Raw genomic sequence first — 21213 nt, 5'->3', positions numbered from 1 at the left:
GGGGAGGTTCATCAAACATGGTGTAAAGTGAAACTGGCTCAGTTGCCCCTAGCAACCAATCAGATTTCACCTTTCATTCCTCACAGACTCTTTGGTTGCTAGGGGCAACCGAGCCAGTTTCACTTTACACCATGTTTGATGAACCTCTCCCACAGTGTATATACTGCTTACACAGACACATACAGACGCACAGTATATATATCCTGAAAACACAGACACACATACAGTCACATATACACATACACACCACACATACCCACCACTGGGAGTTGTTGTTGTCCTACCACACAGAGCCACACAGGAGCATGCTGGGAGTTGTTGTTCTACCACACAGAGTCACACAGGAGCATGCTGGGAGTTGTTGTCCTACCACACAGAGCCACACAGGAGCATGCTGGGAGTTGGTGTCCTACCACACAGGGGCATGCTGGGAGATGTCCTACCACACAGAGCCACACAGGAGTATGTTGGGAGTTGTTGTCCCACCACACAGAGCCACATAGGAGTATGCTGGGAGTTGTTGTCCTACCACACAGAGCCACACAGGAGTATGCTGGGAGTTGTTGTCCCACCACACAGAGACACACAGGAGTATGCTAGGAGTTGTTGTCCTACCGCACAGAACCACATAGGAGTATGCTGGGAGTTGTCCTACCACACAGAGACACACAGGAGCATGCTGGGAGTTGTGGTCCTACCGCACAGAACCACATAGGAGTATGCTGGGAGTTGTTGTCCTACCACACAGAGCCACACAGGAGCATGCTGGGAGTTGGTGTCCTACCACACAGGGGCATGCTGGGAGTTGTCCTACCACACAGAGCCACACAGGAGTATGCTGGGAGTTGTTGTCCTACCACACAGGGGCATGCTGGGAGATGTCCTACCACTCAGAGCCACACAGGAGTATGCTGGGAGTTGTTGTCCCACCACACAGAGCCACACAGGGGCATGTTGGGAGATGTCCTACCACTCAGAGCCACACAGGAGTATGCTGGGAGTTGTTGTCCCACCACACAGGAGTATGCTGGGAGTTGTTGTCCTACCACACAGAGCCACACAGGAGTATGCTGGGAGTTGTTGTCCTACTACACAGAGCCACATAGGAGTATGCTGGGAGTTGTTGTCCTACCACACAGAGCCACATAGGAGTATGCTGAGAGTTGTTGTCCTACCACACAGAGCCACATAGGAGTATGCTGGGAGTTGTTGTCCTACCACACAGAGCCACACAGGAGTATGCTGGGAGTTGTTGTCCTACCACACAGAGCCACACAGGAGTATGCTGGGAGTTGTTGTCCCACCACACAGAGCCACACAGGAGTATGCTGGGAGTTGTTGTCCTACCACACAGAGCCACACAGGAGTATGCTGGGAGTTGTTGTCCTACTACACAGAGCCACATAGGAGTATGCTGGGAGTTGTTGTCCTACCACACAGAGCCACATAGGAGTATGCTGGGAGTTGTTGTCCTACCACACAGAGCCACATAGGAGTATGCTGGGAGTTGTTGTCCTACCACACAGAGCCACATAGGAATATGCTGGGAGTTGTTGTCCTACCACACAGGAGTATGCTGGGAGTTGTTGTCCCACCACACAGAGCCACACAGGAGTATGCTGGGAGTTGTAGTCCTACCACACAGAGCCACACAGGAGTATGCTGGGAGTTGTTGTCCTACTACACAGAGCCACATAGGAGTATGCTGGGAGTTGTTGTCCTACCACACAGAGCCACATAGGAGTATGCTGGGAGTTGTTGTCCTACCACACAGAGCCACATAGGAATATGCTGGGAGTTGTTGTCCTACCACACAGAGCCACATAGGAGAATGCTGGGAGTTGTTGTCCTACCACACAGGGGCATGCTGGGAGATGTTGTCCTACCACACAGAGCACTAACACACACAGAGAACACACAAACTCCACTAACACACACAGACAGAGATAGATATACTCACAGTCACACTGCAGTAGTGGAGGATGTCTCTGCCCATGAGGAGAAGCAGGTAGAGCCGAGGATCACACTGCTGATGTCTCCGTTGGGGGAGGGGGCGGGGTTATGGGCCTCTGTGAGCTGGGAGACGCTGTGGGGGGCGGGGGATGGGGGCCAGGTTGCAGTCACATGTCCGGGGAGAAGAGCTTCCTCGGCTGCTGTGCTGAGGCAGGGGACGGATATATGGCCTCAGGGATGCAGGTGGCGCCCCCTTCCTGCCGGGAGTGCACAGCGCCCTGTGCGGCCGCACTGCTCGCACACCCCTAAGGCCGGCCCTGGGTGTATAGAGCCTGTGTAGAGCTGAAGCCACCTCTGTATGACTGGATGAGGTGATTTAGTATACTGGATTTGGTCAGTAACAATATGGTGGTGATGGTAGTGGTTGTGGTGTGGCGGTAATGTTTCCTTCCTATATACTGGTATTACTGGTAATATTGGTCTCAGTATACAGGATTTGGTCGGTAACAGTATGGCGGTAATAGGTAATATCTGTCTTGGTGTGTGTGTGTGTGTATATATATATATATATATATATATATATATATACACACACACACCAATAGCATCACTTGGTCGTGAAAGGAGGGGGGGGCCCAAGTTGGCCTCTCGCACCAGGGCCCAGGAGACATTAGCTACGCCCCTGCCCTGAACCATTGTGGGATTGCTGTTTCCTTTTATATCTCGCCCCCCTTTCGTTCCCCGCTGCATCTCCACCTCTTCTGTAAATATCTGCATGTAAATATCACCGGGTATTATGTAGTATGTTGTTAGGTTGTAAATAGTAAGTTACTGTATATAGTTCAGTTTATACATTTGCCAGTGTCTGTAACATGCGTTGGGTTACTATTCCACATAAATCTCCAGATATTATATCTTTAGAGCGACTGTGTCATGGTCGCCTAGTTACAGCGGTCACATGATTATTGAGCTGACGGTCCCCCGGAAGTGACGGCTGTGGAGCGCATTCTGCGTTCCACCTAACCGGAAGTAGGGAGTGACGCGGCGGATGCATGTTGGACCGCAAGGTATTTGAATCTCCATACTGAGGAAAGGTGGATAGGAGCCGCATACTTATCGCCGCCCGTTACCTGAGGCCATTGGGCCACGTGAGTGCAGTAACCCTAACCTATTTGGGTTATACTGCTTTAGCCACATTATTTTGTTTTGATATATTACCCACCCTGTCCCAATACTGAGACCCCCCTGATGAGTATCAATACGAAACACTGGTGTCGGGAGTGTATCTAGGAAGGGATACTATAGGGTGAGTGGCGTTAGGGGTAGTACGGGGCAGGGGCCGCCCTTTCTAGGGCGATCACCCCGCTACACCCTGAGCGAGCAGGGATAGTGTGGTGTACCTATAGGGAGCTATAGGGATTGTTACTCCCACCACCTATCCACATACAAGGATCTGCTCCTCTGCTAATAGACCTATGTACGGACGTATGCACTTTATTTAGATGGTTTACATGACGTTTTTATCAATGTATTTATATACTGTCTATGAACTAATTATATTGTGTTGACCGACGTCTATATAGGCTATTACTGTATACATATAGGCGTGTGGACTTCGGGTCCGAATATGTGACGGTGGAGGTTTCTTTTGCGCACATTATGATGTTAGTATATTTTTAAATCTAGTATATATTAAAGGTTAAGTTTTAATAGGATCCTAACTGTGATTATTGTAGATTGCTGGTAGATTAGTAATTTATAGGGTTATTCCCACAATACTATTAATGGTATATTGTGTCCTAATGCTAAAAGAAACAAAACAGATGCATATTCCTCTCTACATTTCATTCACCAACCATCCCTAGGACACAGGTTTTTACTGTTTTGGTTGGGTCCTGCTTCGTCGGAATGGCCTGGGTGGTAGGCAGTTCTGATTCCTCCAGTGATACATCTCTACCCACTATCTTTTTATTTAAAACTTTTTGGAGAATAAACAAAGGACCACTCTACCTCTATCACCATCCTCTCTTCCACCCAGTGGCTTAATATGAAATGCTGTCTCCGATCTTAAAGTGACTTTACCACCAGGCCCAGGCTGAAGCCGACCCACCCTTAGCGGGAGGAAACCACTGCACCTCTATGATAGGGTTCCATTGATTCTAATGGAGTCATGTCATGGAGGGGCTGGGGTTTCTTCCCACTGGGGGTGGGCAGGCCCGCCTCCAGTGCTTCAGCCTGGGCCTGGTGGTACAGTCACTTTAGAGTGTCACTAGTCCAGGCGATTTTAAGAAACTTTGTAATTGGGTTTATTAGGCAAATATGCCATTATCTGCATTTAAAAAGACTTACCCCAGGTCCCCCCTCCCTTCTCTCTCTCATCCACTGCTCATTATCAGGAAATCTCGACTCTTTTACATCAGTCGGACCTTGTCTGTTCTATGAAGAGCGGAGGGGGTTGGGGGTAGGAGGGAGATTAGTGCCAGCAGAGAGCAGAGAACAAAGGATTACGCAGCGGGAGCTATATGAAAGCAGGTATTTAGAGGTCAGAGAGGTCAGTGCTGATGTCAGAGTAGATAGCCCTGTGATAAAGCTGTAAATTAACTCTTTGTTGTCCTGTTTTGGTGCCTCGTCTCCCTCAACCCCTACCTTCTCCATAAACAATCATGAAGACGGGGGAGCGCTTCAAACTGCTTTTTTATTATAAAAATGCATTTTTCGCTAATAAACCCAATTACAAAGTTTCTTAAAATCACCTGTACTACTGATTTCTGCAAAACATTTTTGACAGTGACACGTTAAGTATAAAGAGCAGACATTGCAGAAGACGTAATACAGACATAATACAAAGCCCATCTGCAAGGGTGCAATGACTAGAGGTGGAGCAACGTTTCTTGTTGCGTTATATGAAGGATAAAAACAAGCAACTTAGATGTGAAGGAGATCCAGTTTGATGGCCAGTGGGAAGCCCAGGCATAAAAAAGTAGCTACCACTATTTAGAATAGTTGAAGACCTTCCCACCCTATTTCTACTCTACCTGCGAGAGAAAATGCCCTCCCAGGAGCAATGAGTGAGGATAAGAATTATGTGCAGAACACAGAACTACCATGGTCTCCTTCTTGTGTATAGGTTTCCCAGTCACTTCCCAGTCCCAGAGTTTCTGTGGTTGACCGGATGCGCACATGGCAAGAAGAGATGATTTGTGATTTGGGCCCCATCTTAGCATAGCAGGGGGTCCATCCTCTCCCTCAATGCCCCCTGCTGAACACACAGAGATGCCAGGCGGGCCTTTCTTACTATATCCGCTTGCTGTCTGGCTTGAGAGACCCACACTATCGTTGCCTTCTCTTTGAACGTTGCAGCATAAAGAAGATTCACGTCAAGAGGATGGTGGACCGTCTATCCATAAGATAGGTGATAAATGTGTGATTGATGGGGTAATCCAAGTGTGTGTGTTTGTGTGTGTGTGTGTGTGTGTGGGGGGGGGAGTGTTAAAAAAAAACTAAAAAGATGAGCCCCAGAAGATATCATGAAGCGTGATGATAAGAATGCGATACCATTTTTAACACGTCCAACCCTGTATTGTTTTATTGTGTCTTATGAAGAGTTAAAGTTCCGGCTCCAGACAATGCTTCTCTATACGTGCATTTTGCAGTTGGTGTCCCATATCCTGTTAGAGTATATCCTGTTAAATTTAGGAGGACTTGGTCAGTACAGTATAGTGTATTTTGTAGAGTGCAGAAAGATGGGACAAACGCCCAGAAGCACCAGTCCTGATTTAAAGGGTTCCATATTAAGTCAGTGGCAGTGCCTTAGTAAAAGCCACAAGACAGGGAAGACCTCACAGTCAATCTTCTGATAAAAACCAAAAACACTTTACATCTTATCTCTCACTACTATACTTTTTACGTTCAAACCTTGACTACTCCACCTCCCCTCACGGCCCCTCTAAATGGCTGCAACATATGCCCCATCTCACTTCCTCGGATTTGGTGGATACATTATACAGGGCACAAAAATTCCTCCCTGCCGCATCCTATTGGGATATGGCGGTGAAAATTACACATAGGGCGTATATATCTCCACACCGAAACTACTTAATGGGACGTATTTCATCGTCCGCGTGCCCCAGATATCAGGCCCCCAATGCCGACCTTTATCATTGCTTTTGGGACTGCTCGGAGATCTAGGTCTTCTGGAAACAAATTAAAGACTTTGCATGCGCTAATCTGCTGAACCACGTACCTTTAACCCCCGAATGGGCCATCTTCGGCCACATAGATTACACCACCCACCCCTGCTCAAGGGAAGCTAAAAAACTTCTCTTCATGGTATCCGCAGTTGCCAGGAAATCAATATTGCAGGAGTGGCTCTCCCCGACCCCCCCCCCCCATCCCTACGGCTCTTTTTACAGAAATTAACCTTTCTTTTTAGAATGGGTTGGGTCGAGGCCGCCCTACACAAAGAGTCTACAGTCAAGGCCTTTTTTCTACTCTGGGATTCCTTTATCCAAATTATGCCCACCAGAATACAGCAGAAATTACAGACCACTTTCCAACATACCACTTGGTACTTGGAGCAGTCACTCTCGTCCAATCCCTCTGTTTGATATGAGCTGGTTGGTGCTCGACAGCTTCTACCCACTACTCCCTTCTTTTGTTTTTTAACCTCTTGGAGGGCGGCTCGCGCCCTTGCTGTTGCTCCCGCACTGCTTTGTCTGCATTTTCTTGGTTTTCTGTTTTTGTTTTGTTGACAGTTCACAATACTTATTGTTTGTTCCCTTAGGGGTGGCAGGGTTACATTCAAGGTTAACTATCTTAAGCTGCCGTATTCACTACACCTCTTCATACTTAAGTGCAATGTGAGAAGCCTGATTTATATAATTGGTATTGTACTGTTACTGTCTCATGACTGTGCACTGTATAACTATGTCATTGGCCGATGTATCTACTCTTTTTGGCAACCTCTGCCACGTCCCCCACCCATTCCCTCTCCTCTCCCTCTTACCTGTCCACCCCACCCCCTCCCCTTCCCTACCCTATCCAAAGTTGAATATGAAAATTCTATAAAAACATGTTAAAAAAAAAAGTCAGTTGCAGTGCCTAAGGGGACTGTCTACAAACCAGCAAGGATAGGATTGCTGCATTCCAGGACCTGTTGGGCTTCAGGCTGGGCCTACTTATCAGGGTAGCTGAGAGGGCTATACCACAATTACCTGCAACCTGTATCAAGTGAACTACAAGACTCAGTAGAACCCACAGCCCCCTTTGGGGAAGAGGTTTACAGAAATGGGAAAATCCAAGTATGCTGAGCAAGGGAAGGTCGTCACATAAACATCCCAGACTAGTCTCAGGTTGTTCCCTTGCTCTAATAATCCATCTTGTGTAATCAGGGTATCAAGTTATTTCATTACGTCAAGACTGTGAATTGTTCCTAATTCTAATGGGATTAAGTAATAGGAGGAGAGGCTGCCATTATTTATCACCAGCCACCATGTCTTGCTGATTATTCTCCACTATATCACTAGCTGAACCCTGCTTTGCTTATTGGAGTCCTTCTCCAGCCCCAGGAATAAGAAAGCCTGTGGGGACCTTCCGCACCATGATTCTCTGTGATCACACAAGCCTAGATTTAGGTACTTGTGTCACATAAAGGGGTACTCTGGATAAAAAAAAAATCAAATCAATAGGTGCCAGAAAGTTATACAGATTTGTAAATTACATCTATTAAAAAATCTCCAGTCTTCCAGTACTTATCAGCTGCTGTATGTCCTGCAGGAAGTGGTGTATTCTTTCCAGTATGACACAGTGCTCTCTGCTGCCACCTCTGTCTATGTCAGGAACTGTCCAGAGCAAGAGAGTAGGGATGGTCCAAAACCCGCCGAGGTTCGGGTTCGGCTGAACCCGAACACTCGGCATAGGATTACCGCTGTCTGCCCGCTCCATCCAGCGGGCGGATACAACGGAAGGACCGCCTGGAAAAGTGGGATACAGCCTATGCACGGAGCGGGCAGACAGCTGTAATCATTGCGGATGGTTCGGGTTTGTACGAACTTCGTACGAACTCGGTTCGGACCATCCCTACAAGAGAGGTTTTCTGTGGAGATTTGCTACTGCTCTGGACAGTTCCTGACATGGACAGAGGTGGCAGCAGAGAGCAATGTGTCAGACTGGAAAGAATACACCACTTCCTGCAGGATATACAGCAGCTGATAAGTACTGGAAGACTTAATATTTTTTTAATAGATGTAATTTACTAATCTGTTTAAGTTTCTGACACCAGCCTATTTAAAAACTTTAATAATTTTTTTCTAGAGTACCCCGCCCTTTAAGCTGCGGAGATGACACATTGGGTAACACTCGGCTTTCCCAGAAGCAGATATAGCGCAGCTCACAGGTGGGAACTCTTTATAATAATTCCATTGAGCAATCTTTTCACTGGAAGAAAACATAGAGTCTGATTCTCGAAGTTATTGACTTATCGTATGTACTTAAGACGCTCTCCGAGCCCTGAAATGCGGCTCACGCTTTGTCCCGACTTCTTATTTAAACGGTATCAAGTGTGGGATTAGCCGTGTGATGTGAGGATTATATGTAATCCTGGAAATTCTTTTTTTTCCTGGCATCTAAGTGCTATTAAGACACCTACGTCTCCACACTGAGCTGCGGGCACAGCGAGCAAAGACTCCATTACGTTCACTGCAGGGTAAGTGAATGTAATATAGGGGGAGCGGATCTGATGGGGGCAACTAATATTGTGATGTGCCTTCTCTACCTGGGGCAAAAAGCATAAACATCTACAAATGTGTCATGTCATTTAGGTCCCTGAAGGTCTATTGTCCATTGTACAGATGTAGCAGAGCTGAATGTGTCCTTTAGCCTTTTTGCATTGTATATGTATGTGAGTTATACTATAACCCTATGTAAGAATACCAATACATCTGTGCTATAACAGTCAGCTGTGACAAGCTCAGCTCTGCTACATATATTGGATAATAATACACATTATTGGAAATCTTCAAGGTCACCCCAAGATCACTTAGTAGTAGCTGGGAGACTTCAGAAATTGACCTTATACGGTAATAAGGAATCCCTTATTCCTTATTTACCTTTAGGACAAATACTTTTAGAAATGTTTTAATATTAGGCAATGAATTTAAAGATATATAAACCTAAATACCCCTGGTCTATAATATAGACATAGACAATGATAGTGTGGTAACCCAGGGGTGCTAGATGTTATTTGCAAGAGTTGATGTTGGGGTATCACTGTAGGACTTGTTGGGCTTGCAGTTGTAGTAGCTCTTCCTTGGTGCTAACACACGGCCCTTAAAAGGTTGTCCCCCTCTGCATTTCGGTGGTGCAATGCACAGGATTCTGGGATAACTTAACCAGTTGAAACGTTTACTCAGTAGTTTTCTTAAAGTCACAGTACAGTGTATTTTTCGAATGCGACTTTTGTGCAGGAGAGGTAATTTTGGCAGCATTGTACCTTTAAGGGTATGTTCACACGGAGTAAAAGCGGCAGAATTCTGCAGCGGAGGCCCTGCCGGGGATTCCCGCCTGCCTCAGTGTGTCAATGGAATGCCGAGTGCCTCCGCTCTCTACGGCTCCCCACTCAAAGAATTGACATGTCCACCGCTTTTACATAACCTTAGAGGTTTTGTAGATCAATCCGGCTGTAGATGTTTAGGCTGGAGACAGAAGATACTTAATTTTGCAAAGATTTGTACTTGAGGGGAGGGGTTTACCTGAAGGGGGCGGAGCTGTCCAAATAAGCACAGCATTTTGTTGGGGAATTCTGAAAACCTTGGCTACAGTTGTGATAAACTTGAATAAGAGGAATAACCTGTACCCATGGCAATTAAGTTTTGTCTAAAGCAGATCATAGAGTGCCAGATCTAGTAGTACAGGCCCCAGGTTTGCAAGACTGGGTTGAACTAGCCCCTTAACTTATACTAAGGGAACTGAGCAGCAGGCAGCAGAGTACATTGGCATAAGCAACTTCTCCAACCGCTTTGTAGGTAGGTAGGTAGGTAGTACCTTGACAATTCCCCACAATTGCCTGGGCCATTACCCCTTTAGTAGGTTAGCAAGCCATGGCCTGATCTGCAGGAACTTGTAGGAACAGTCCTTCATTACTCAGGCTCTGGAGAGAACTCCCTCAGGAACTCTGTTCTTGTGCTGCTTTACCCAGGACATAAATTTGACTAAACCAGGTACTAAACTGAGCACAGTGCCTGATAGGGCGGAACTGGAGGGAATCTTTTAGCAGGCCTGTGATAGGCTTAGAGTATAGGGAGGTGGCTGACAAACTTCCTCTCATGCACTTACAAGTGTCACATAGCACTTAAAGGAAAAGTCCAGGAAAAATGTTTTATTAAAGTATTGTATTGCCCCCCCAAAAGTTAAACAAAGTGTTTTTTCCCTGCACTTACTACTGCATCAAGGCTTCACTTCCTAAATAAAATGGTGATGTCACGACCCGACTCCCAGAGCTGTGCGGGCTGTGGCTGATGGAGAGGATGATGTCAGAGGGATGCTCAGTTTCCCTCCGGTGCCCTGTGTCCCTCTGCCATCATCCTCTCCATCAGCCACAGCCCGCACAACTCTGGGAGTCGGGTCGTGACATCACCATGTTATCCAGGAAGTAAAGTGCAGGGAAAAAGTGCTTCTTGTGCATTTCCAGTGATAAGTGAATATTGGTGATTTGTATAACTTTTACAATACAATACAATACTTAAATAATTTTTGTTTGCCGTGCTTCTACTTTAACCCCTTTTATTCTTCAGCCTGTGCTTGCTGTAAAGAAAATAGTTAGTGCCATCTTGTGGCCAAAATGAAGTAAGCACCTTCCCATAGAAAACCCTGTAATGTACATAAACTCAGTGCTGACGTACATACATACACTACCAGCAGTGGCACATTAGTTCTGGGACACTGAAATAGCCAGTGGTGAGGAGGAGGACAAAAACCAATAAAATACTCACTGAAATCTATAGTATCCTGTCATATACAATATGTTTAATGTCCTATATATGTAATGCAGCAGACTAAAGGGAGCATCAGGAAAGAACACCTGTGGGTTGGCTTAGACCTATAGTCCTCCACTGGTAACAGTCTCTAGTTGAATTGGCGCGAAGGCTTCCACATGGTTGTCCCACATTCTGTGAGCTAGTACAGTGACAAGGGGGATACGCTGTAGGTGTTGGTGATTGGAGTTCCCCAGCACCCTTGTTAAATGTTTGGCCTAATTGTGTTTGTGGGTGTTCTTGATGGGGTATTAAATAAAGAGCGCCAGACACTTGGGTACATGAAGAAGGCACAGCTTTTACTACAAAAAAAATTCTTCCACAAAATAGAAGAACTGCTGTATGAACAGTGTTTGGCATGTTCCTTTCCCAAAAGTATTTACTCACTCATTTTGCTGCAATGCCCTGTTGGGTGCAGGCTTCAGAAATTTTTGTAGCTTGGCTGCCCCTGAACCAAAGGCCCAGCCTGAAACTGTAGGAGCAGGCAATAAAACTATATTGCATGTACTGTAAAAGAACTTGCTCTAAGGAGCCTTTACTGTGTGAGTAGTCACACCGTAGAGCAGTCACACTATAGTAAAAGCAGTCACACTATGGAACTCTCAGTGCAGTTGCCGTAAAAACATTGTGGAGCTCTACTGTAAGGGCCTACGTACTCTCACAACGCAGGTGAAACCAGATAACTTTGGACACCTTGCTCAACTCAGGTAACAAGTTCTGGGGCTTGTGTCACCCTAGGAGGACAAGTCACCCGACACTGTAGGGCAACAGGTGGTTACAGCGCCAAAGGTCGAAACACAAAAGTATTCTTCTTCTTTCAAGTATTCTCAAATATCCTTCTACTCCTTCTAAAGTTCCAGCAGAGCACAGTACTATGATGGGTTGGGACTCTCAAGACCTACTCCTCTCCACTACTCTGAACTCTATCTGCTCTTCTCAGCACGCAACCAAGTCAGCACTGCTACGCTACGTTCACTACCTCTACAGGTCTCAGTCCAAAGTGATTGTCTACTTGTATGCCAACGTATTTGTCAGTAAAGGAAGAGTTTATAGTTTACCGGTGTAACAGGCCAGAGTATACCCCCAGCCCAGACTAGACCCAGGGTTAAAATGGCCGAGGCTAGATTATACCCCAGGGTATATTTTGGCCTAGCCCAATTCATACCCCCTGAGGCTTTTTTATACCCCCATGAAATCAGCAGCAGCGAGTGATATACACAAGAAATACTTAAAGGGGTGCTCCGGCACTGATAAAAAAAATCAATCAATCAATCAATCAATCAATCATAAACATAGTTTTTACACTTACCATCCCTCCTGAGCCTGTCTCCGTTTGAATTTCCTGTCGTTTGCAGGTCCCTGAAGCTCCAGTTGGTGTTTTCATTTTTTCTTTACTTCCTGGTTTGGGCTTTCCCATGATGCACTTTGTCTCCTGTGATGTCTAACTGACTCTGTAAAATTTTTAGATGGCAAGAGCTGAACAGCCTGTGTCATCTGACAAAGGGAGGCTGGCTTCACAGGGCTTAGACCCGCCTCCCTCTTCAAGATGTCTTTGTCACAAAATGGCTGCCACAGAACAGCCTGGGGTCAACAGTCATTAGGTAAGAATGAGTTTACTTCACTTCCTGGTGGGGCATTGAGGGGGGAAAAGATAGGGAAGAGGGGCCGATAGGTGGTTGAAACATATTACAAAGTTATATAACTTTAAAATGTGTTTCAATTACTGGGAAAAAGCTTTTTGCTGGAGTACCCCTTTAATTTTTCAACATTTTAAAGGGGATTCAGGGGGAGATTTATCAAACATGGTGTAAAGTGAAACTGGCTTAGTTGCCCCTAGCAACCAATCAGATTCCACCTTTCATTTTCTAAGAGTCCGTGAGGAATGAAAAGGGAAATCTGATTGGTTGCTAGGGGCAACTGAGCCAGTTTCACTTTACACCATGTTTGTTAAATCTCTCCCATAGGGAACATTTATCATTGTGTTTGCACAATTTTTTAAATTTAATTACATTTTTTGGCTAATAAGGAGATTTTGTGCACTTCATAAATATCTGTGCAAGACTTACTAAGGATTTTGCGCTGTTTTACATCAGTTTCCACCGCCTGCCCCTTTTTTTCAATGTTTGCGGGGTGGGGGTGGGGGGGTGGTTCTATTGACTAGTTTTCATTAGATTTATCATCAAATTTAAATTTTTTGCACAGAATCCTACCCTACCATAGCTTTTTAGCCAAGTTGTTTTAGGCTGGGTTCACACTGTGTTTTTTCAGTCCGTTTTTTCCCCCCCATCCATTTTTTTAAAAATGGAGGAAAAAAAGGAAGCGTTTGTGTGCCTCCATTTTGATCAGTTTTTCCATTAACTTCCATAATTAAAAACGGATCAAAATGCATCCTTTTTTTAGCGTACACAAAAAAAACGGTTGACAGTGTTTTTGTGTACGCTAAATAAAAGTTGCGTTTTAATCCGTTTTTCAATCTGTTTTTTTGTTTGCAAACAAAGGGGAAAAAAAGGACTGCAAAAAATGCAGTGTGAACCCAGCCTTAGGCATAAATTGTGGAATAAATTAAGCAAGATGGATCAAGGCACTCGCGTCTAATGATGATTTCTGCACAACAACCGTACAATTTTACGCAGCCCATAAAAACCTGCTCCTGCTCAAAAAAATTGTGCAGATGATGCATTGATGGGACAGCACCATCTACTGTCAGTTCCATGTAAGCACTGTACTGTATATCCCAACAAGAGGAAGCAGCTGTGTGTATGATAACAAAAAAAAAATCTGTGCACTTTTAAACAAATTAGAGAAATTACAGATAAAGTGAGAAAACCAGTGAAGTGATAACATTATGACCTAGAGGGATAAAGTCTGGCCTAGGCTATTTTACACCCCCTGGTATAGAATATAAAGAACTGAGAAACTGAACTGAACTGAATATATAGAACTAAGAAAACCAGTGACATGATAACTTGGAGGGAAATAGTCTGGCCTAGGCAATTTTATACCTCCAAATATAGAGTTTATCCTCCGGGGTATATTGTGACCTGGGCTAGAGTATATGCAGTGTCCCAGTACAGAAGATTTCTCTTTATGTTTCTTCACATCCCTGTGTATCTCTGTGTTCATCAGTATTTTACTTGTCCCTGTACTGGGAAGGGTTAATGGCCACTGGTTTGGATGGACTTGAGTATGCTCGAGGTTCGCTCATCTCTAGTCTCAATGTGTTCTTTTTCCAGTAGGGTAACTCATTGTTACTGTACACCTACTGTCCAAACTGTCTGGAACTTGAGGGTCGCCATCCAGCAGTTGAGTAGTCCTGACTTCCATGTCAGATGGTTCACGCACTAGCTACCTGGTCGCCAGAGTACGTTAGGCACCCCTAGGTGAAGTCCTGCCACTAGTGTTTTTCTCTCTCTTCATATTTTTCTCCTCATCACCTGTGCCTTGAGCGTGGGAAACACACACACACTCACACCCACATTTCTTAATCTTGTTTTATTGTCTTGTTCATACCTCATGTACCTCAACTTTTGATTCGCCGAGGTCGGCTCATTCTTAGTGGGGAGGTATGCAGTGTCCCAGTACAAAAGATTTCTCTTTATGTTTCTTCACATCCCTGTGTATCTCTGTGTTCATCAGTATTTTACTTGTCCCTGTACTGGAAAGGGTTAATGGACACTGCAAACTGGTTGTGTTATGTCGCCCCCCAGTGTTCAAGTCTGGTATTTCTCATGTTTTCCTGTGTATATTCATTTGCCTATATTCTAATGGTGTGATGATGCAATTGGCCAGTGTCATGTGACTTCCCCGGCTGCCATAGTAACCCCAATAGCCGTCGAGCTTTTGGCTGGGGTCAGTTAGTCACTTCCCTTTTACCTCAGGTCTTCCTCCTGGCTCTCAAGGGAGAAGGTTGAGTAGTCTTCTCTCTACCCTCAAGAGAGGAGGTCGTGTCGTTCTCTCCTCCACCCTCAGGAGAGAGAACGTGCTCTGCTGCTTTCAAACAAGGCCGCAACTCAGGGTGATTTGCTCCCCTGTTCTAGAGACAGATTCCGGTGTACTCCTGACCAGTCTCAACTTCAAGATTCTGCAGTTTATTCAAGATCTGGGTGTCGTTCTTCAGTCACTACTTCTCTCATCATCACCAACAGCAAGTATTCTATTCAGTCTATTCCGCCCAGCATCGTTCTCAGGGAACTACTATTCTCATTCTTCATTAAGATTCCGTTCACTACAAGTAACTCTGTCACACCAGGGCCTATTGCAGCATCACCCATCTGCTTAGTTATATTCAAGTTTGCCTATTCCTGGTTGCATCCAGAGAGACTGTTGCTATTGACAATCACTGTGTCAATAAACGCACAACCACCATTGTTTATGAACCCTGGCATTGGTCTAGTTATTGGTGCCTTGACTAAGGGCAATGAAGAATCATTGGGGCCCCGCATGGTCAGGTTCCCGTGGGTTAGTCAGCTCCCCTCGTGCCATAACCGTGACCTAACATCTGGCAACTGGCTACCCGGGTGTTACCTACGACCGCTGACAACTACTACCCCCAGCGGGTTCACCCCATCATATATACCCAGGTTTATAATATGGCCTAGGCTATATTACACCCCTGGGTACGAAAATATATCCCCTGGGGTATACTGTGACCTGAGCCAGGGGTGATAAAACCAGTGAAGTAATAACATTATGGCCCGGAGAGATATGGCATGGCCTCAGCTGTTTTACACCCCCAGGTATAGAGTTTATCCTCCGGAGTATAGTGTGGCCTGGTTTGACATTAGATGGATATATTCTAGCCTAGATGGGTATAGTTTGGCCGAGGCTATGTTACACCCCGGGGTACTGTATAGTTTGGTCTAGGCTATTTCACACACTGGGTATAGTTTGGCCAAGGCTATTTTATACCCTGGGGTATGCTCTGGCCTAGGCCATTTTATACCCGGGGTTATACCCTGGCCTAGGCCAAACTATAGCCGAGTATAATCTGGACAGGGGTTAAACTGGCCTGCTACACCGGGACTTAGTGGTTATTGTATTAGCACCTTCACATCAGTTACACCGTCCTTGGGTTATCTCCCCTTTCTGTGGGTGGCGGTGCCGACAGTCCAGGTGGGTCATAACTCCACTACGGACCACCGTGATAAATGCCCAAGGGACCCAGGGCCGGCTCCAGCTTTTTGTGGGCCCTCGGGCGACAGAGCCTCGGTGGGCCCCTTTGAGGAGCAAATCATGGAGAGACAGGCGAGGAAAGATTTGCAGCAGAAGAAACATGCGGCTGCTGCATATCTTTCTCCTCCTGTATCTCCTGATCTCTGCAGTAGTCAGGACTCTGGAGGAGTCAGACCCAGTCACAGGATTATATATATATATCATGCTGGTGCTGCTAGTTCTCTAGTATACAGCTCCTTCTGTGTGTGTTTGTGTGTGTGTGTGTATATACATACACACACACACAGAGCAGGAGCTGTATACTAGAGAACTAGCAGCACCAGCATTATATATATATATATATATATATATATATATATTTATTTATAATATGAACATGGTGAGACCTCTAGTTCTCCTATATACAGGCCCTGCAGTGATATACAGTGTGTGTATATATATATATATATATACACACACACACACACACACACACACACTGTATATCACTGCAGGGCCTGAATATAGGAGAACTAGAGGTCTCACCATGTTCATATGATAGATAGGAGATAGGGAAATAGATAGATAGACAGATAGATAGATAGATAGTTGTTTTGTGTATAGAGGTCCTGCTGTAATATATATATATATATATATATATATATATATATATATATATATATATATCCTGCTGTAATATATATATCTATTACAGCAGGACCTCTATACACAAAACAAGTAGAAGAACCAGCACATACAGGACGCTTAGTTTGCAGAGCCTACCTGCTGCCCTCTATCAGGTCATGTGTCCGATCACATGACCCGTGACATCATCAAAGGTCCTTCAGACTCAAAGGTCCTCTTTCCTACTCGGCTGTAGGGAAGATTTGTGATGGAAGACAGGTGCTCGGGGGCCCCAGTATGGATCGGCGGGCCCCTAACTGTCACATGCGGCCTCTAGGGGCCCAGTCCCCTTTGTTACTACACTTTTTTTTCTTTTTTACTAACAAAAAAAATGTAGTAACAAACGGGAGTGGGCCCCTAGAGGAGCTGGGGGCCCCGGCATTTGCCCTACTTAGCCGGGTGCTGACGCCGGCCCTGAAGGGACCCATCACATCCCAGCAGTTTTCCGACCATTGGGGAAAAGTATAGCCAGAAAAAACTAAAAGCAGGTATGCTTTATACCTGTGTGCTGAGTTAGCACTGGTGTCACGACAACCAACCACCTGGCTGAGCTATAATCCACCGACCGCAACACAGTCACACTATGGACTTTTAATGTAAAAGCAGTCACAATATGGAACTCTCTACTGTAAGAGCAGTCTCACTATGGAACTCTCTACTGTAAGAGCAGTCTCACTATGGGACTATATTCTGTTAGAGCAGTCACAAAATGGAACCCTCTACTGTAAGAGCAGTCACACGTTGGAGCTGTTTACTGTTAGAGCAGTCACACCATGGGACTATGGGAGCAGTCACACTATGGGGGTATATACTGTTAAAGCAGTCATACTATGGAAGACTCATCATAACAGCTTTTCTTTCCTGCAGTAAACTGTCAGTGTACAATTTCTTCAAGTGAAAGAATGCTAAAGACTTTAGAAGTGGATTACATAAGAGTCATTATACTAAGGACTGTATGCAGAACAAATAACACTTATCCTGCCTACGCTGACATTTACAGTAGGTAGAAAAATGATGGCAAATGCTGCCTACCTGTAGATACCACTAGGGGGAGCTGAATGCATACTAATGAATGCAGTGTTTATGCAGCTGCTGTTTCATTAACAGAACACCCAAATTATAGGGCCCAAGAAGAGGGGAAAACAGTGTTTACCCATCCATCATTCCATTCATCCAATCATCATTGAATTACAAGAGGTTGAGTTGCTTACTTCATGCATTTCTCATAGGGTACGTCTTCATTTTATTTGTTCCTCTGCTACAGTGATCTTGTCTTGAAGTATAAAATTGCTTTTCACAGATGCTGAAAGTGAAGTAGAGTCCAAAAAGAGAGCCCCAGCCAGTGACATCTGTCAGTAAGCCCAGCACAACATGCCCAGAGCAAAAAACAGTCTCCAACGTGTTTCAAAATGATATCTCCTTCTTCATCAGGGATAGCCTTGTTTTGTTATGTAAGATTGGTCACTACTGATTCCATTTAAACTGCAATACTGTATAGTTACATTTATAAAATTAATGTTACATTCACAAAACTAATGTTTATCCATCCTTCTAAAAATATATACATATCTTCTGTGTCATCTTTTGATGGATGGTATTTCTATTCATATATTATGCAAATAATTCTTGTTCTTTCTTCCTTAAGGATAAACATCCGTGAGTACAGCTTATTCCGAATCCTAATACCATAATGCATCATGGGTTGTATATAGTACCGGACGTATTTGCATTTGCATAATATATAAGTAGATTCATCATCCATTAAAGGATGACAAAACAGTTCTCTACTTACCTATGGAGGTGTGGAGTAACATTAGTTTTGTTGCTGTAACTAGATTTGTTTCCCAACAGATATACAGTAATACATGTTGAGTGGAATCAGCTGTGCCCCGATGTTACTTAGCAGGACAATGCTATCCCTGATGAAAAACAACAACATATCCTTTAAAATGTGTTGGAAATTGAATTTTGCCCTCCAGAGCTGACATCGGTTTAGACTGATTAAGGCACACTGTGCTAAACTTACAGAGAGAAGCCACCAATCAGAGCTCTATCTATGGACTGGATTTTACTGTCAGCATCCGTGGAAAGGAATTTTATATAACAATATCAGTTGGAAAAAGGCACCAAGAAAAGACCCTATGAGAAAAACACAAGACCTACAGGTGGAATACAGGTAATAAGGCAACCTCTTTCCCTCTCAATCACATTATGGGCGCTGAACAGCTGTTCGGCAGGGGTGCTGGGTGTTGGCACCCCTGAGTCTTTTATGCCCAGAAAATCCCTTTAAAGATTAAGAGATTGTATTTGTGTACTTTTGACGTGTACAATTGCAAAGTGCTAGCAAAATATATAAGTTTAGATGTTCGTGGTAGATCTTGCAGATATATTCAATGGGGAAGATTTATGAAAGAGTGTAAAATATACACGGGTGTAAACTGCCCACAGCAACCAATCACAACTCAGCTTTCAGCTCTGGTAAAATGAAAACTGAGCTGTGATTGGTTGCTGTGGGCAGTTTACACCAGTGGATATTTTATACCCTTTGATAAATCTGTGCCAAGATGTTCTCCATTTGATGCAAGTTGAGATTGCTGAATTACCACCTTACTGTCTATCTGGGTGACCACAATTTGAAACACTGATTGCAAGAATAAGTGGGGAGAAGCGCTCAGCTCAGTTCTTCTCTTCCTGTCTCGCTCTTTGCTACATGGACTTAAATGGTTGCAGGAAATCCTACGCTAGGTTCACTCTGCATATTTGATGTCCGTTCAACGCGTGTGTTGGAGATAAGTGCAACTCGAACATGCTCTAGTGCGATTGTTCAGCATTTGAATACCGGTGGCTGAAGAAGTTGGATGCAGCCCTAGGAGTCCTGGAAAACATGGATACAGCCTTAGGCCATAGGCTGTATGCATATTTTCCAGAATACCCTAGTGCTGCATCCAACTTCTTCAGGCACCGGTATTCACATGCCAAATTATCAGGCTCGAGCAATGCCACACTTCAGATTACCGCCCCATAATGACATGTTTTAAGTTCCCCCGCGCACAGAACTAATGTTATTTTTTATTTTTTTTAAATATCCAAATAGATTTTACTCGGAATGTCAGAATCCAGCAACCTGACGTCCTCACTGGAGACCTTTGTGAAGTCCTTACTCCTCACGGCTATTCAGGAGGTGAAGCATAACCTTACCAAGAAACATGAAGGCACATCTAGCCAGGATGACACCGCTGGAGCAGTCACATTCATCATGGTTTTTATTGCCATATTTTCCTTTTTTATAGTCTCAGTATTAGTCATTGCCATCAGGTCCCATTCGTACGACCAGCTGGAAGACCAGTACGTCAATAACTGCAATATGCCGGAATCCAGATTATCAAGCCCGGTGTATCTCCAAGGAGCCAAGTGTACAATCCATGAAAATAAGACGGCAAACTGATAACAAGACTGCGTTGTGCCGAGCACACGGTTTTATCTTTTTGTTTTCTAGCAGTTACTTCTTTTGTTATTCTTAGGTTCATGTAGCCAGCAAAGGCCTTGTTTTTCACAGGACAAGAGGCACTTTCTTTAGGTTTCACATTGTTGTACATGTACATTTGAAATAAAATGATCTAAATTTTTTATGTGGTGAAAAAAAATGCAGTAAAAAAACTGCTGTCTATAAAGCTATAAAAATATATTTTATTTATTGTAAAATTGTGTGTCTGCATATTTTTATTGCTTTACTAGCAGTGAAGCAGTGACTTCTAAAAGTATAGAGAAGTGGCTCTTTACTTTCCTTGTACCTGCTAGGGCTTCAGGCCAGGCCTATCCCATCACATTTTTTGTATTGTCCAGTATCCTGCAGATGGACACTACTGCTCAAGTTTTTTTAGTACTTCACCTAATTCACTCGGAGAGTCAAACAGTGAGGAACCCTTTAATGGAGTATTTCAGTATTGTTATTTCCTTATCAAACAAGGCTAGAAGAATGAATTATTGCTCTAACACCCCTCAACACAATAAGTGCACCTTTACACGTACCGGATTTGTAGCTGATTTCCCGCAGCGCATTTGTAACAGAATCCGCTGGGAATCCATGTAGTGTGAAGTTGAATGGGATGACCCCTAGCGGAATTTTCATTCTAGTGCGAGTATTTAACCCAGCCCCTTTAACCCGGCCCGCAGCATACATTATTTGCTCGGTGCCGCGGCTGCATGTGAGGCTCCCGACTCCCCATCAGCCAATCAGGGCACGACAACACTGATTTTCATTCCGCGGCGGGTATGTAAACCCATTCCACTTCACACTACAAGGATTCGCAGCGGATTTCACTGGTACGTGTGAAAGTATCCTAAAGGAGAACTCCAGGTAGAGGTGAAAAAAATTAATCTGCTGCAGAAGCATATA

The 21213-nt window shown here is 44.5% G+C and overlaps 1 protein-coding gene across 2 annotated transcripts; it reads left to right on the top strand.

Moving 5' to 3' along the window:
* Positions 1–2953: 2953 nt before the first annotated feature.
* On the top strand, positions 2954–20483 carry LOC138767957 (potassium voltage-gated channel subfamily E member 2-like). Of its 2 annotated transcripts, XM_069945877.1 has the most exons (3): positions 2954–3020; positions 19912–19998; positions 20108–20483. In XM_069945877.1, exons 1-3 carry the CDS (start codon positions 3002–3004, stop codon positions 20260–20262), a joined length of 261 nt encoding a protein of 86 aa, XP_069801978.1. In that variant the 5' UTR covers positions 2954–3001; the 3' UTR covers positions 20263–20483. The 2 variants fall into 2 exon arrangements, with proteins under 2 accessions (XP_069801978.1, XP_069801977.1); XM_069945876.1 differs by having other exon boundaries at positions 19912–20483.
* The last annotated feature ends 730 nt before the right edge of the window (positions 20484–21213 follow it).

The sequence above is a fragment of the Dendropsophus ebraccatus genome, chromosome 11 (assembly GCF_027789765.1).
Source record: "Dendropsophus ebraccatus isolate aDenEbr1 chromosome 11, aDenEbr1.pat, whole genome shotgun sequence".
NCBI classification, from domain to species: Eukaryota; Metazoa; Chordata; class Amphibia; order Anura; family Hylidae; genus Dendropsophus; species Dendropsophus ebraccatus.
Note: the sequence above shows the minus strand (reverse complement) of the source record. Positions and strands in the feature narration are given on the sequence as shown.